Here is a 14,556-nt window from a genome sequence, read left to right on the forward strand (position 1 = left end):
ACAGATAGAGAGAGATTTTACATTCAGTAAATCAAATCGGTTTTGAAGTCGTTACACAAATCAGTTTGGCGTAATCAGGTTGTCTTGTTTTCTCAGTACAGGGTGAGAATATCATGCCAAGACAGATAGTGATTAGGTTAAAAAAAAAACACTGGCGTATTTCTTTAAGGGAGAGAGAAGAGTGGGAGGAGGAAGGACAAACAAGGACGGGGGAGAAATGTTTAAAAGAGGACAGAAGGAGGAGAGAAGGCCCCCTCAGGGACTCTGCTACCTTGTTCCACCAGCCCTGCTGTGGTGCCCGCTGCTGCAGCAACAGCAGCAGCGGCGGCAGTGACCGAGGCCGGAGCCGTGGTCTGCCTGCTACCCACTGACACACACCGTCCACACACACAAAATGAGAGAGAGGGAGGAGAGAGAGAGAGAGAGAGAGAGAGAGAGAGAGAGAGAGAGAGAGAGAGAGAGAGAGAGAGAGAGAGAGAGAGAGAGAGAGAAGGAAGGGTGGGATAGAAAGGGAGAAAGAGCACAAGGAGGAAAGAAGTATTTATTAGTCTAAGAACAAAAGAGAAAAGAGAATATTTGTTTCTTTAAGAAAGCATGTGAAAATGTTCCCCACTCAAAACTATCACATCAGATGTTCATTTTAATCATCCGCAATGACACCGGTTCAGACAGACAAAATGTCATGGACACGACTCTAGAAGGTATGGATGCACAAAGAGAAAGGTTTCTGACGACAGGAGCACATAAGGACATGAAGGGACTCGGAGATGAAACAGTCCCTGAAAACATGGTTCATAACTTATCAGACATGTCAAAAGGTCAAGTGAAGAGCATGACGCACTGTAAAACCACAAATACAACCCGAACCCGAATCCAAGTGACTTACCAGAGAAGTTCCGGGACACCAGCATGGTAGTTAGGATAGCACCCTACAAGAGGAGCGAGAAAGAGTACAGAAAGAAAAACGGTGAATAACTGAACTAAATCAGACCATCACTCAGGTACCACTGGGTTTAGAGGAGGACTGAATGAATTTCTCTCTTCGACACTGTTTGATAATGTAATATTAGTGAATGTGTCCACTTTTCCCAAAGCCAATTTTCTACTTTGAAGCCTATATGGATTTAAAAAAGTGATAAACATAAACAGAACACTGTTTATCAGCTTATCAGTGAATCTTTAAATTGTGCTGGACAGAAAAAGCATGCATGTTATATCCATTGTAGTGAACAGGAAGCCATTTGTGTGTGTGTCACACCTTGAGTTTCCTCCTGGCGTTGAACTTCTTCAGGCACTCCACTGTCTCTTGTCTGTGCATCATGGAGGCCACTGTAGAGCGTTGCTACGGAGACAAGCGAAGAGAACCAAGTGATGATATATCTACATGAATGTGCATAATGTGTTTAGATGAATGTATGTACATACAGAGGATCACCTATGCACAGTGTGAGTACTTACGCAGACCCATGGGTGTTTAAGAGCCTCCTGTGCTGTGATTCTCTTGGCTGGATTGATGGTCAACATCTGGTTGATGAGGTTTTTGGCTTCAGGAGTGACTGTGTCCCACTCTGGAGATGGAAACTAGCAAAAACAAGTAAGAACATCAAAAAAACTCTCTCACACACACACACACAAACACACACACACACCTTACTGACGATTCACAGTAATCTACAATCAACAACATCTCTTTTTCGAAGCACACGAAAAGACTAACTGTTTTTGAAAGATTTTTTAAAAATACAATAAAAAAAAAAGTGTATAAAGTAATAATAATAAATAATAAAGAATAAAGTGGATGTCAGTATATTTACATTTACAGCATTTGGCAGACGCCCTTATCCAGAGCGATGTACATAAGTGCTTAAATCTCAGTATATGAAGAAACAAAATATGGTTCTAATATAGTTACACAGATACATTGCAGTGTATTCTTATGACCGTCCTGCATTGTCTAAATCTTTCATCTGTTCCAAATTACTAAAACTTTTTCTGATTGTGTTAAATGGTATTATAATTGCTCTCTCACACACACACACACACACGAACATATTTTTTTTTATTTGTCTGTTGTGTAATATAATAATGTTTCCATAATATCAAACATATTCCTAATAACTTTATCTTAACCATTATTAAAACTTTATCAAATTTTAAAGATCAGAACAAAACTTTAACACCGGGTAAGTGAGTGATCCACTGATAAATAGAATAGAATTCAAGAAGTGTAAGAGAGAAGAAAGAGAAGAAAACAAGATGGAAAGATGATAGAGAAGAAAAAGAGTGTGACTTACATCATAAGCCCCAGCTTTAATCTGCTGGTAGAGTTTGTGCTGGTCCTCATCCCAGAACGGAGGATAACCAACCAGCAAAATGTAGAGGATCACACCTGACACACACACACAGTCTCTTGACATTTGTGACTATGTATGTCCTTCAAATGTATGGGGCAGTGTGTTTGTGTGTGTGGTGTGTGTGTGTGTGTGTGTGTGTGTGTGTGTGTGTGTGTGTGTGTGTGTGGTATGTGTGTGTGGTTGTTGTGTAGTGTGTGCGTGTGTGTGTGTGGTGTGGGTGTGTGTGTGTGTGTGTTTTACCACAGGCCCAGATGTCCACAGGTTTTCCATATGCTTCCTTCCTCAGGACCTCAGGGGAGAGATAACCTGGTGTCCCCGCAAATCCTGCAAGGTCGACACACACATACTTCAATGAATCATTTTGTCGTGTTAGAAAAATCCTAGGATAGATATTTCTAATAAAAAAACCTGTATTCATAATGCACAACAAAGATCACTCAATTTCAACTGCATAAGCTACAGTATGATGAAGCCTTACAGTGTTGTCAACTACAGTGCTTAAAATCACAAACTCCTCGCAGAAATTACTTACTGCTCCTGTAAGGCTCATATACCACAGTGTTGCTCGTTTCTGTGAGACTAAGTATGAGTTGCAAAAAAGTATTTCAGTGACCCTTACAATGTGCATTTTAGCATCAATATTTACTAACCATGCATTTTGTCCAAAGTTCCTAATCAACACAAAGCGTATTTTGACGCCATTTTGCAACCAACACTAACGCCTGTTCGTTGTCATGATTTATCCGCCCTGGAATCTGGGTCAGTTTTTTTAGAACTCTCTTCTGTACGTAATTTAGGCCAAGCATGAAAAGAAAGAGAATTATAACTAACAGGAACAAAACATTAAGTTGGTCAAAAGTAACTAAATGAGCTTTAAAAAGGTGAGAGATAGATAACTATGGTGCAGTTGCATACCGAACCATGCCTGCTGGTCCCCCTGCACTTCGATAGCCAGACCAAAATCAGCCAGCTTCACGGCAGCGTTCTTACACTTACTGGCCAGGAGCAGGTTCTCTGGCTGAATGGAGAGCAAAGAGAGCTATTACTACTTCCACCAAAACACACACACACACACACACACACACACACACACACATACACTGGCAGCTACACTCTACATGCAGACAAACATCTGCACACAAACTGTGGAAAGTCACACACGCACGCACGCACGCACACGCACACACACACACACACACACACATCCCCATTTTCACTTGCCAGGAAGACATGTGGATGCAGTTAAAACCATGCTTTGTTCTTACCTAGTGTTTTAATGCAAAGTAAGAAGAAGTTAGTACATTAAAATTTGACACTACACAGAACTTCTAAACTTCTTAAATTGAATCCAGGAGTGAAGTCATTATTTGCCTTTGCTGATATTGGAAGTGTGTGCGTGCATGTGTGTGTGTGCGTGTGTGTGTGTGTGTGACCCAGATTAGCTAGCCTCGTTTTTCTCTGTCACTGACGGATCCTAATAACGTGCCATTCCCCATAGGACTCTGTGATATACTGGATCAACATATATGCTAACACATACGCTCTCGTGTATTAGTGTGTAGTACTTCAGACAGAGCTATAAGCACACACACACACTCCTTTTAGTAAAGACACCACTGCAGTTTAAACATGGTGCTTTACCTGCATTGCAGAGGTTTGGGTTTCTGCAATCTGCCTTCATAAATTTTTTTTTTACTTTCTCACACATATGCAGAAATCTGCACCGCTCGTTATAGACGTTATAAAGTTTGAGGATGTCTGTATGAGTAGCTAACATTCAAGGGAAGTGTGTAGCTGCCTAATTGCCTAAACCATTGCTTGTCTTAAACTACACTGCATTGCATATATTTTTATGTGGCTTTGGAAATATCTTTTAGAACATGGGGAAAGAGGGATGGTGTAGATTTCACAATCTGAAAGCTGAATGTTTGTTCTTTTTCAGCATATAGTTTGGTTCCATGTCACACCAGGATCAGACTAAGAGGCATGGGCTAAAAGGGAAAGAAAATACATTAAAATCGTCATCAGGTTACAGATTGAGTTCAAATCCCGATAATGTCAGAGTCGTCCGTATCCGTGAGCGACAGGAGCAAAATTAGCAGCTCTCTCTGGGTGGGAGGGGCATATTCTCCCTTCCCTGTCAATCACAGCAACACTAGCCAGCGGTAAAAGTTTGTGAGCTGATGTACGTGGAAGAGAGCAGAGAGAGCTTTATATGGTTCCGATTTTAACTGTATATTTGTTTTCTGCTATTTTATAAAACGCACAAAATATATATTTTCGGTCCAACTGATATGATATAGGTAGATCTCTTCCTTACAAGTAGCTACAGTATATCGGATATCTAAAGAGCAGCATTATTTCTGAGATGTTAACCACGCCAATACTGCTGAGTGCGAGAACATGGAGAGTCTTAAAGCTGGATTGTAGGAAAAATACTAAACTCTACTGTGTCCCTAAGGAGAACGCAAATCTGGAAGAAAATCAACCTCTCCACATTCATCTCTAAACTGCACAAAACTGCAATTTCCTTTCTCAGCTATATGTAACAGGAAAACACACACAGAAATAATCTCTCTCCCACACACACACACACACGCACACACGAAAGGACTCCAAACCTGAGAAGCTGCCTTTAGTGGGTTTGCTTACTTTGACTATGATAAGTTCATAAAGATTTATTGTGTGAGTAACACATCCTGCTGCAGTCCAACATAACGCGCTCTCTCTCTCTGTGTGTGTGTGCGTGTGTGTGTGTGTTGGAATGAAAAAGATCTCTTATTCCTGTGGAGGCTACTCTTGCTGCATTCCCACTACCAAGAGCAGGAGTCACAGGCCTCTATTGAAAAGGGCACTCCAATTTAAGCAGACATCGATAGCATGAAACCGGAGTGGCCCTAGACTCAGGGGACCTGACTGGAAAACTAAACAATGACACATCACGTTCAAACCGTGTGTATTTAGCGCTTTCAAATATGTGTTTGACCTCATGTGATTACCCTTTTCCAAAAGAGGGAAAATGAAAAATCTGGGCCCGTGTCCAGTATTACCTCTCACTTTACTGAGTTGTGGTGTTTAAGCATTAGAGCATTAGAGATAAGAGAAAGAATTCGATCTCAAAATGCACATCATAACCAAGGAATTTTCATGTTAACTGAAAAGAATCAGTAGTATTAATTATACGTTAATGATTCACACTCGCTGTCTACAGTGCATGTAATTTAAGCACCATTAAAGGCAAAGCATAAGCACACAAACACATATATATATGACTTATTTATATAAATTCACATGCACAATAACATTTTTAAGACACGTACTGCGTGTATTATATAATAATAGAGTATATGTACACACATAACACATACATATTTATTTATTTATTTATTTAGAGAGAAAGAGAGAGAGAAATTTCTACCTTGTCACTTTTTATCTGATAAAAGATTATCATTAACACCATACAATTAATAATTTTTACTCTCTCTCTCTCTCTCTCTCTCTCTCTCTCTCTCTCTCTCTTGCTTCCTTGATCAAAATCTGCACTTCACAATGAATCAAAACATTGTGGCTTTTGATATGTGAATAATATATTTACGTTAAATGCAGAGGTAGGCACATCTTAAATTCAGTAGTTAACTGAATGGCCAATAAGTGCCTCGTGGTGCTCTGTAAATAAACAGGAGCCTGGAAATGTAATTGCCTATGCTAAAATATGGAAGCTAATGGAAGCTACACCAAGCAAGTAATGGATTTATGCAGACTTGAATGTTCATATTAAAAAGAAATAAATAAGAAAAGTTCTCAGTGACATCAGTAGACCAATATGCACTGCAGAGTAGCAGATGGAAGAACTTTCAACCACCTTTAGTCTCGTGGTCAACTGTTATCACTGATCTGCACTGATACACACTGCCATACTGCTATCACTGTGTGATTTCATAGCTCATATTTATCAATAACATCTCCAGAAACAGCTCCGTGGTCCACACAGTGGTAGCTGCTTTTCCACCCCCAACAACACACTCCCCATTCCCAGACACACACATATACACACTTGCTTACACATTACTCAGCAGACAACAACATGACACCTGTCACTCACCTTCAGATCTCGGTGCACCACACCCATTTGATGGCAGTGAAGCACCGCCTCCAGGATCTGCTGGATGCAATGACTGCATGCAAACACCAGGGGGCGCAAGTTAGTCTGAGCAGCGCTACAGTCCCGTGCACAGGCCAGGGGTATTTGGGACAGGGGGAGAAAAGGGTGGAAGGGGGAGGGAGGATCTCTGCAGACACAAAGCTCTTGCCTTCCAAACATGTAGAAGCAATTCAGCTCTGATTCTCCTAACACTTTACACAAATGGTGTACTAGTGCAGCAAAGCATGTTAACATGACTTATATTTGTCAAAATGCTTAAAACCAGTCAGATACGACATGGTAAGTCAATCACATGGTTTCATCATTTTCTCCAGAGTACATCTTGTGCACCTTCAGTATATTAACCTTTTACCTGTCCATAAAGTGCAGCTTCAGTCTACAAGGTAACTAAGCTTCAGTGATGCACCAGAACATCACACCTATGTGTTCCTTCTGAACATCCCATTTAAGATTTAGTCCCAGTTTCTATAATGTGCTATAATGTGTTTTTTCTAGATATTGGAGCATGGCTGTGGGAATTTGTGTCCATTCAGCTATACGTGCATACGTGAGATCAGACATTGATGCTGATGAACTCCAGGGCTGCAGACAGCTTTCCAGTTCATCCCAAAGGTGTTCAGTGGGGTTGAGTCAGAGTTAGAGGTCTGTGCACAACACCTGAATCCTTCCACTCCAACCATAGCAAAGCATGTCTTCATGTACCTCGAATCGATTGTGTGGTTCCAAATCTGTAGTTACAGTGTGAGGAAGGCCCAAATAAAGGTAGGATGATCAGGTGTACACATCTTTTTGGCCAACTAGTGTATTTCTTAAAGCATTTAATTATTATCCAATATGCATATTAGATTAGGTTTACAGGCGTTAAATAGTTTACAGGCAACTGTTTCCTTTATAGCTGGGACTGACAGGTAGGACTGCATAATTCCTTATCTTTTAACGGCAATCTTAATTTTTAGCATTTTGATTTATTTCTTTTTTATTTTATTATAAATGTTCAGATAAACTGATGGACTCACGTTTGGTAATTGTTTACCATTCTGTCCTTTGATTTTGAAACACTACATTTAATCATGAAATTTTGTTTAAAAGATAATCAAAGAACAAAAACAAGAATAACTCCATTTGATAAAATTTGAAGAAGGATCTGAAAGGCAAGGCTGTGTGCCTGTGAAGAATTCTGCTTCTTTTCTTCCAACTCTATCTATCTATCTATCTATCTATCTATCTATCTATCTATCTATCTATCTATCTATCTATCTCTGCATGTCTTTCTGCATGACTTTCTATATCACCTCTACAGTTTAGTACAGAAATAATATTAGGCATGATCTTCTTAAAGACAGCGAGCGAGCCATGGGTTATATACTAAATAAAAAGGAACAAAATGCTCTCGTCTTCCCTTGTAAAAAAAAAAATTCAGACAGTTACATAAGACAACAGGGTCATTTCAGGAGACAAACGCAGACAGAAAGAGATGGATACAAACTATGAACATATCTATGCTGGATCAGATAGATATATCGATACACATACTGGAAAGATAACCCATGTGATGTTCCTTTTTGACTGTGTGTGTTTGTGAGCATTAAAGAGTGTGTGTGCACACGTGTGGGAGGTTGAGGACATGCGCAATGTGAGGCAGCAGCAACGCATTGCATGCATGAGGGCCGGTTGCTAAGAGACCGCAGCATGTCGTCATGTGCCGGTGTAGAGGGTGCTATAGTGCCGAGAGATGCAGATTATAGGCTTTCCGGGGAAGGGGGGGGGGGGGGTGAGTTGGACTAATTTTAATGGCTGTAATGACAAAATGTAGCTGATTACAGCTGCAAAACGAGGACATGATTTAATCAAAACAGCTGTTTATAGCTGAGACCCAATGCCAAAATTATGAACACACTTCGAAAGGACTGCTACAAAGATGAGGAAAATGTGAACAGATAGGCACGAAGAACGTGTGCGAGTCGATGGCATCGGGTGCATTTGTGACAGAGGGTGCAAAGTGTGACGGATATTGTGTGTGTGTGTGTGTGTGTGTACGTGCACTGTTTTACGGTGAGTGGCAAGGCCGTAAAGATCGGGGAAATAAATCAGAGCGCTGTCTCGTCCAATGAATAAATTCTGCACAGGTCATATCATACCGTGCATGTCTATGTGTGCATGCGTGAGCAACAGGGAGATGAATTGTGTTCCAGCATTTCAAGAAAAGTAGTCTCTTTTCCATGTAAGTGGATATGTGAGTGTGCTATTTGAGCTTGTTAGCATGAAGTGTGTGTGTGTGTGTGGGGGGGGGGTGTTTAAATGTACTGTATGTACATATTTGAAATGAGAGTGCGCCTCATGCACATTCTTATGTGAAGATGCTGTGAACACATGAATATAGGAGTTTGAGCACGCGTGTATATATCGCTCTTCACCTCCCCCACTGTCAGCTGTTGAACAGCACGGCCTGCTGGGAGAAAGGTCTTTAGGGTGCTGTCGCAAATGTTACTGTGTCAAGTTGTAACCTCAGTGGCCCATGCCTCTGCAGCGCTCGACTCACGATCGACTTTATAAATAACTTCACACACAGACACGGTATTACTACTCACTAGGTGTGTGTCAAAAAACACGTGGAACGGACAGAGGGGGAGATTACATGTAACGATACGGTTGCTTAACGATTAAACATGAATGGGACTATAATGAGGATTTCAGCCCTGCGAGTATTAACACAAACATGACAAAGAGATGAAAGTGTGCCTACGGGCGTCCCTTGTGGCCCGTTGTGTTTGTACAACACCTTCTATTCCAGCCAGCAAATTATTTTAACAGAGAAGCGAGACAACTGAGAGATTCCTTCTAAGTGACATACAGTCACCGACCATTTTATCAGGAACACCTGTACACCTGCTCCAGATCAAGATCATCAGTGGATGTTCACATCTAACATAAAATTTTGGGGTTGCTGAAGTTGGCCAATCAATGATCGAGAAAAAAAGTTGTTTTCCAATTTCCTGCTGTCCAGTTTTTAGGACACTGTACCCACTGTAGCTTCAGGTTCATATTTGGTTGAGCGCAGCGGTTAAGGATCTGGTGGGAATGTGGTAGCTTAGTTTTAAGACATTGGATTACCAATCAGAAGGCTGTGAGTTTGAATCCCAGGTACGCTAAGCTGCCACTGCTGGGCCCCTGATCAAAACCACTGATTGCTCAGATGTATAAAATAAGTCGAGTTGGATAAAGGTGTCTTGCCATATGCCGTGAATGTAATGTCGTCTCATGCTTTTGTAACTAATCACCCTCAAGTTCAATGTGTATTGAGATGCATTTTGGTTCACTGCGATTGTAGTGGGTGCTTATTTGAGTTTACGTAGCATTCATGACAGCTCAAAAGAGTCTGGACATTGTGCTTTGAACTCGCTCATCAACAAGGTATATCCACATACACTGGATATTTTTTTTGGGGGGGGATTCTATATAATCTCTAAAGATTGTTGTGTGAGAAAATACCAGCAGTTTCTAAAATACTATATAAAACCTTGGCAGTCACTGAGATAAGCCTGTTTTTATTTTGGTCTGATGTGATGATTTTACAAACTGAGCTGTTGTTACATGATTGGCTGACTGAATAACTGCAGGAAAAATCATGTAATAAATAAATAATAAAATCATCCTAATAGAGTAGCTGGTGAGTGAAACGTGCTATAGATACATATAATCTTGCATTTATTTGTGAACATGTTTACCATTAAAGTTGTATTACCAAATACTTCTGCAAATGTGTACTTTTTTGTTTTTAACTTCCATAAAGAATGAGTCATGACCATATGAGAAGATACTTGTGCTTGTATGTAAGAATTTTGATCATTTTTCCCTTTCTTTTTCTTTTTACTTCTATACATAGCATGAAAATCGTCTTATTACACTATTACGCTATCAAGTAACAAGCCAGAGGAATGTCACCAGACTGAAAACGTAAGAACAAATCAAACCAAAGCCACACAATAATTAAAGGGGGAAAAAAAAAATAAGCATCCTAATGCAAAATGATACTGGCTATCGTTCTGGAATATACTCTATCAAAGACAAGCTGAACTGATGTACGGAACAAGAATAGCAGGAAGGGGTTGGGGAGCAGGCAATGCAACAACACAAGCTCATGATGCCAACTGACATACAGACAGGCAAGACCCACAGACAGACAAGACAGACAGACAGGTGTAGGCAATGACAGACAGACATGGCCAGAGCAGGATGTGAGTGGGCTACATACTGACCTTCAGGTCCCTGTGCACTATGTCATGTTGGTGAATGTGATTGACACTGTCTAGAATCTGATGGATGCAGTGACTGTGAAGACAAAAAGAGGGAGAAAAAAAAAAGAAAAAAGGGAATGAGGGAGTAGAGGTGTTGAGAGAAGACGAGAAGAGATGAAGGGAGGGTGAGAGGAGAGGTGAGAGAAAATAAGACAGTGAACCGTGATGAAATAAATAAGAAGTGGAGAGAAATAGAACGGAAGGCGTAGGGATGGAGGATAGGAAGGAGAGGAAAGAGGATGAGAAGAGTGATGAAGGAGGAAGTGAAAGAGTGGAAGGAGAGAAAAAAAAAGAACGAGTGAAAGTGGAGGTGGTGAAGACAAAACATTTTCAACATGATGAGACAACTGGCAACAGCACCCAGCCTGACATGATTACAACAGAGAGAGAGAGAGAGAGAGAGAGAGAGAGAGAGAGAGAGAGAGACTAAGCCACTGGCCTATAACTTGGAAGTTTCACTGAGAGAGAGAGAGAGGGAGAGAGATGAATAAAAAGAGAGAAAGTAAAGCTTAGGAAAAAAATTAAGGAATGAGTTGACTTAAATATTGTGTGTGTGTGTGTGTGTGTGTGTGTGTGTGCGCGCGTGTGAGAATGAGATTTATACGTGATTAATTTCTGAAGCATTGAGACCACAGAATGCGAACACACCCACACCCCCACACCCACACACCCACACCCACACACCCACGACTTAAGTCACAGAGAATATATAATCCTAATATACTGATCTGTGTTTATTTAAATATTATTAAAATATTGGCCTTGCAATACACATTCGTTATACACTACAGCTCTGAGCATTCGGGTTTCTATAAGCAGCTTCAGATTTTTGTCAAATGAATCATTTTTTTATTGTGGCCTAACACACATCATTCTGTCACCAGATTGTTTCACTGTATTGCAACATGTAACAATATAAGGACAATAATCTATTTTCATCCATACTGTGCACATACACTCGATTACAACTAGTCACCTCCGATGTCCAAATTAAACAGACTGGAAATGATTCGACTTTAGTTTTACACTTTAGAGACACAAGTACTGAGTAAACTGAGGGAAAAGAGTACATGTTCACCACACACCTGACAAGAGGAGTTACATATGGGAGGAACACGCATGAGTGACACAGATAGGAAACATAGAGAGTTAAAGAGAGACAGAGAGAGTGGGAGAGAGAGAGAGAAAGAGAGACAGAGGGGGGGGGGTGTGGAACAGATAAAGTCAGGACAAAACCAACTGAAACGGACAGATGAAGCCCTAATTACGATAGTTAATTGGAGACCTAGTTTCTGTCTGTCGCTCTCTCTGAGGAAAAGAGGATGAGAGAGTTAATCTGAAAGAGGGGAGAGACGAGGGCGAGAGAGAGAGAGAGAGAGAGAGAGAGAGAGAGAGAGAGAGAGAGAGAGAGAGAGAGAGAGAGAGTGCAAACTTGTTAGAAAAAGGATGGGCACTTCAGGTCAAATTTCTAAAATAAACATTCTTTAAGTTCAATCTTTTTCTACGTCTAAGTTAAAAAATTGACCTTTAGCCCCTCCCCAATCCAGGACTATTTTGATTTAGTGGCCGATTGTTTATGCTCCCAGATGTGAGGTCGACACTTTTACTTTTACGATTTACTTATTCGTGCTTTATCGCCTGGTTTATTTAAGTTAATCGCCTAGTTAATATCAGTCTTTGATATACGTACTGCCCACTTTGTTAGCTTGACTGTAAACATGATAATTGTGTTGAATAATATTATCCATCTTGTGTAATACTTTCCTCTATTCACCCTGTAAGCATTTGTGACGCCCTACAGGTTTAGCAGATTAGTTTATGAGTCAGAACTATGGCACCGTGGTTAAGACCCATGCTGGTCGGAGATGTGACTGCTCCATGACCCTGCCGTCTCTCCTCACTGATCTGACAGGGGCTCGAGGGAAAGCGAGAGAACGCGCGGACGCTCTCGGCCTGAACATTTGTGCTTCACTCTGTGAATATACCTTCTTCGTCCTGTCGGAGAAGACGTTGCGTCAAACATTTCTCAATTTCATGAGCGAGCTGTTTCTCTAAATAGACTGCAGGGTGCAATGTTATTTTTGCCATGTGCACGAATAACATTACAGCAGCTAGATTTAACCAAACCAAAAACCGGATTCCAAAAGGCTCCTCGTCAAATGCTGTATACATGTAATAGTAGTTTGGGATTCGTTTGGTTTGGTTTTGAGCTATGTAAAATGTCTAGCACTTGGGTTACCTAGCTGTTAATTTAGATGTAGATAGATGCATGCTTGACTTTCCCGAAGTAAACATACTGTCTTCGTATGACATACTTATAAAGAGATGTATCCACCTGTGGTTACTACTGCAAAATCTACCTACAGTATCTAGTCTCTATCTCGCTTGCCCAAATCCCAAACAGCACACCGTTCAGACCAGACCCCATAAGCGTTGGGGGTTTTTATGGAATAAAAACACTGTCAATAATAATCGTACGTAATTCAAAGCATTTGTGTGTAAATTTTAATTTTGCGGAGTTGGATCCCAAAATTTACAGCAACGACAGTTTACAGATACGAGATTTTGTGTGTTTGTTCAAATACAACTCCAAAATGTACGACTATGACAGTTTACACACACAACGCTTGTTTTCACAACACCTCTTTTTCACACACGAAAACGGTCTGCGAAACAACTGTCAAAAATACGTCATCATGTTCACAGGCATTACTATCCGAGGGAAGATGAATCGATTCCACGAAGTGCGCATGCGCCACGCCCTCTTTTAAACCACTGGCGCCGAAATGGCGGACCAGCAGCCAAGCGCTCACTCATCGTCAGTGTTGTATAAAGTAGTAGAAAGAAAAAGTATCATACTAGAAAAAGACTTTGGTAGAAGTGAAAGTCACCTTTTATAATACTACTCAAGTAAAATTCTTAAAGTATCTGATATTTACTGTACTTAAGTGTCAAAAGTCATTTTCTGATATTTAATGTACTTAAGTATTTGAAGTAAAAGTAAAAAGTAAAATTTCAGTGATTTTCGGTAGGCATAAGATCAGGGGCGGTTCTAGGGGTTTTATCCCTCAATGAGAATTTAAAACAAGAAGAGTTTTATATTATATATTATATGGACACCAAAATTTTATGCATGATGTAATGATGCCAGTCTTGAATCAGATCAGTTCATGTATGTGTGTATTCTCTACAAACAGTGTGTCCCATGAATGCAGTCATTAATAAACTAATATTCACAAAGACATAATCAATAAATGTTATTTTTATTTAGTATTGTATGGATTGTTTGCATTAATATTTTGTGTATATATATATATATTACTCTGGTAATAAGAATAGTGAAATTTCACTGCTTTTGGTTGCTGTATTCGCAGCTTTCCGATTAACGTTATACATTAACGCCTCCAGCTCTGACTGCGCGTGCACGCTGCGCGTACCTGTACCTGTACAGCGTGCGGAGGGTAATGCAATCTAGGAGCGGTGATTCACCAAACCTCTCTTATTACAGTCACACACATTTCTTCTGATTTTATTTTGTAGTAACGAAGATGCTTAGTGGAAATATAACGGTAAAAGTAAAAGTATACATTTTATCTAGGAAATGTAGTGGAGTAAAAGTGAAAGTTGACAAATTTAAATAGCGAAGTAAAGTACAGACACGTGACATTTCTACTTAATTACAGTAACAAAGTATTTTTACTCCGTTACATTACAACACTGCTCATTGTCTCAGGTAAGTTGGTTT

General features: G+C 40.2%; 1 protein-coding gene across 50 annotated transcripts in view; it reads right to left on the bottom strand.

Annotated features, from left to right (window-relative positions):
* camk2b1 (calcium/calmodulin-dependent protein kinase (CaM kinase) II beta 1) overlaps positions 1 to 14,556 on the bottom strand; it is a 70,801-nt gene that overhangs the window by 27,073 nt on the left and 29,172 nt on the right. For 18 of the 50 annotated variants that reach the window (XM_047819079.1, XM_047819083.1, XM_047819084.1 and 15 more), the window contains exons 6-13: positions 10,773 to 10,845; positions 3,270 to 3,372; positions 2,595 to 2,678; positions 2,295 to 2,389; positions 1,459 to 1,581; positions 1,259 to 1,342; positions 887 to 929; positions 272 to 367 (exon numbers count right to left, since the gene is read on the bottom strand). In XM_047819079.1, the coding sequence (XP_047675035.1) occupies positions 272 to 367; positions 887 to 929; positions 1,259 to 1,342; positions 1,459 to 1,581; positions 2,295 to 2,389; positions 2,595 to 2,678; positions 3,270 to 3,372; positions 10,773 to 10,845 (701 nt within the window). Of the gene's footprint in view, positions 1 to 271; positions 368 to 886; positions 930 to 1,258; positions 1,343 to 1,458; positions 1,582 to 2,294; positions 2,390 to 2,594; positions 2,679 to 3,269; positions 3,373 to 6,456; positions 6,530 to 10,772; positions 10,846 to 14,556 lie in introns of all 50 variants that reach the window. The other 32 variants (XM_047819093.1, XM_047819091.1, XM_047819088.1 and 29 more) reach the window with 4 other exon arrangements.

Source organism: Tachysurus fulvidraco, chromosome 9, assembly GCF_022655615.1.
Source record: "Tachysurus fulvidraco isolate hzauxx_2018 chromosome 9, HZAU_PFXX_2.0, whole genome shotgun sequence".
Classification (NCBI taxonomy): Eukaryota; Metazoa; Chordata; class Actinopteri; order Siluriformes; family Bagridae; genus Tachysurus; species Tachysurus fulvidraco.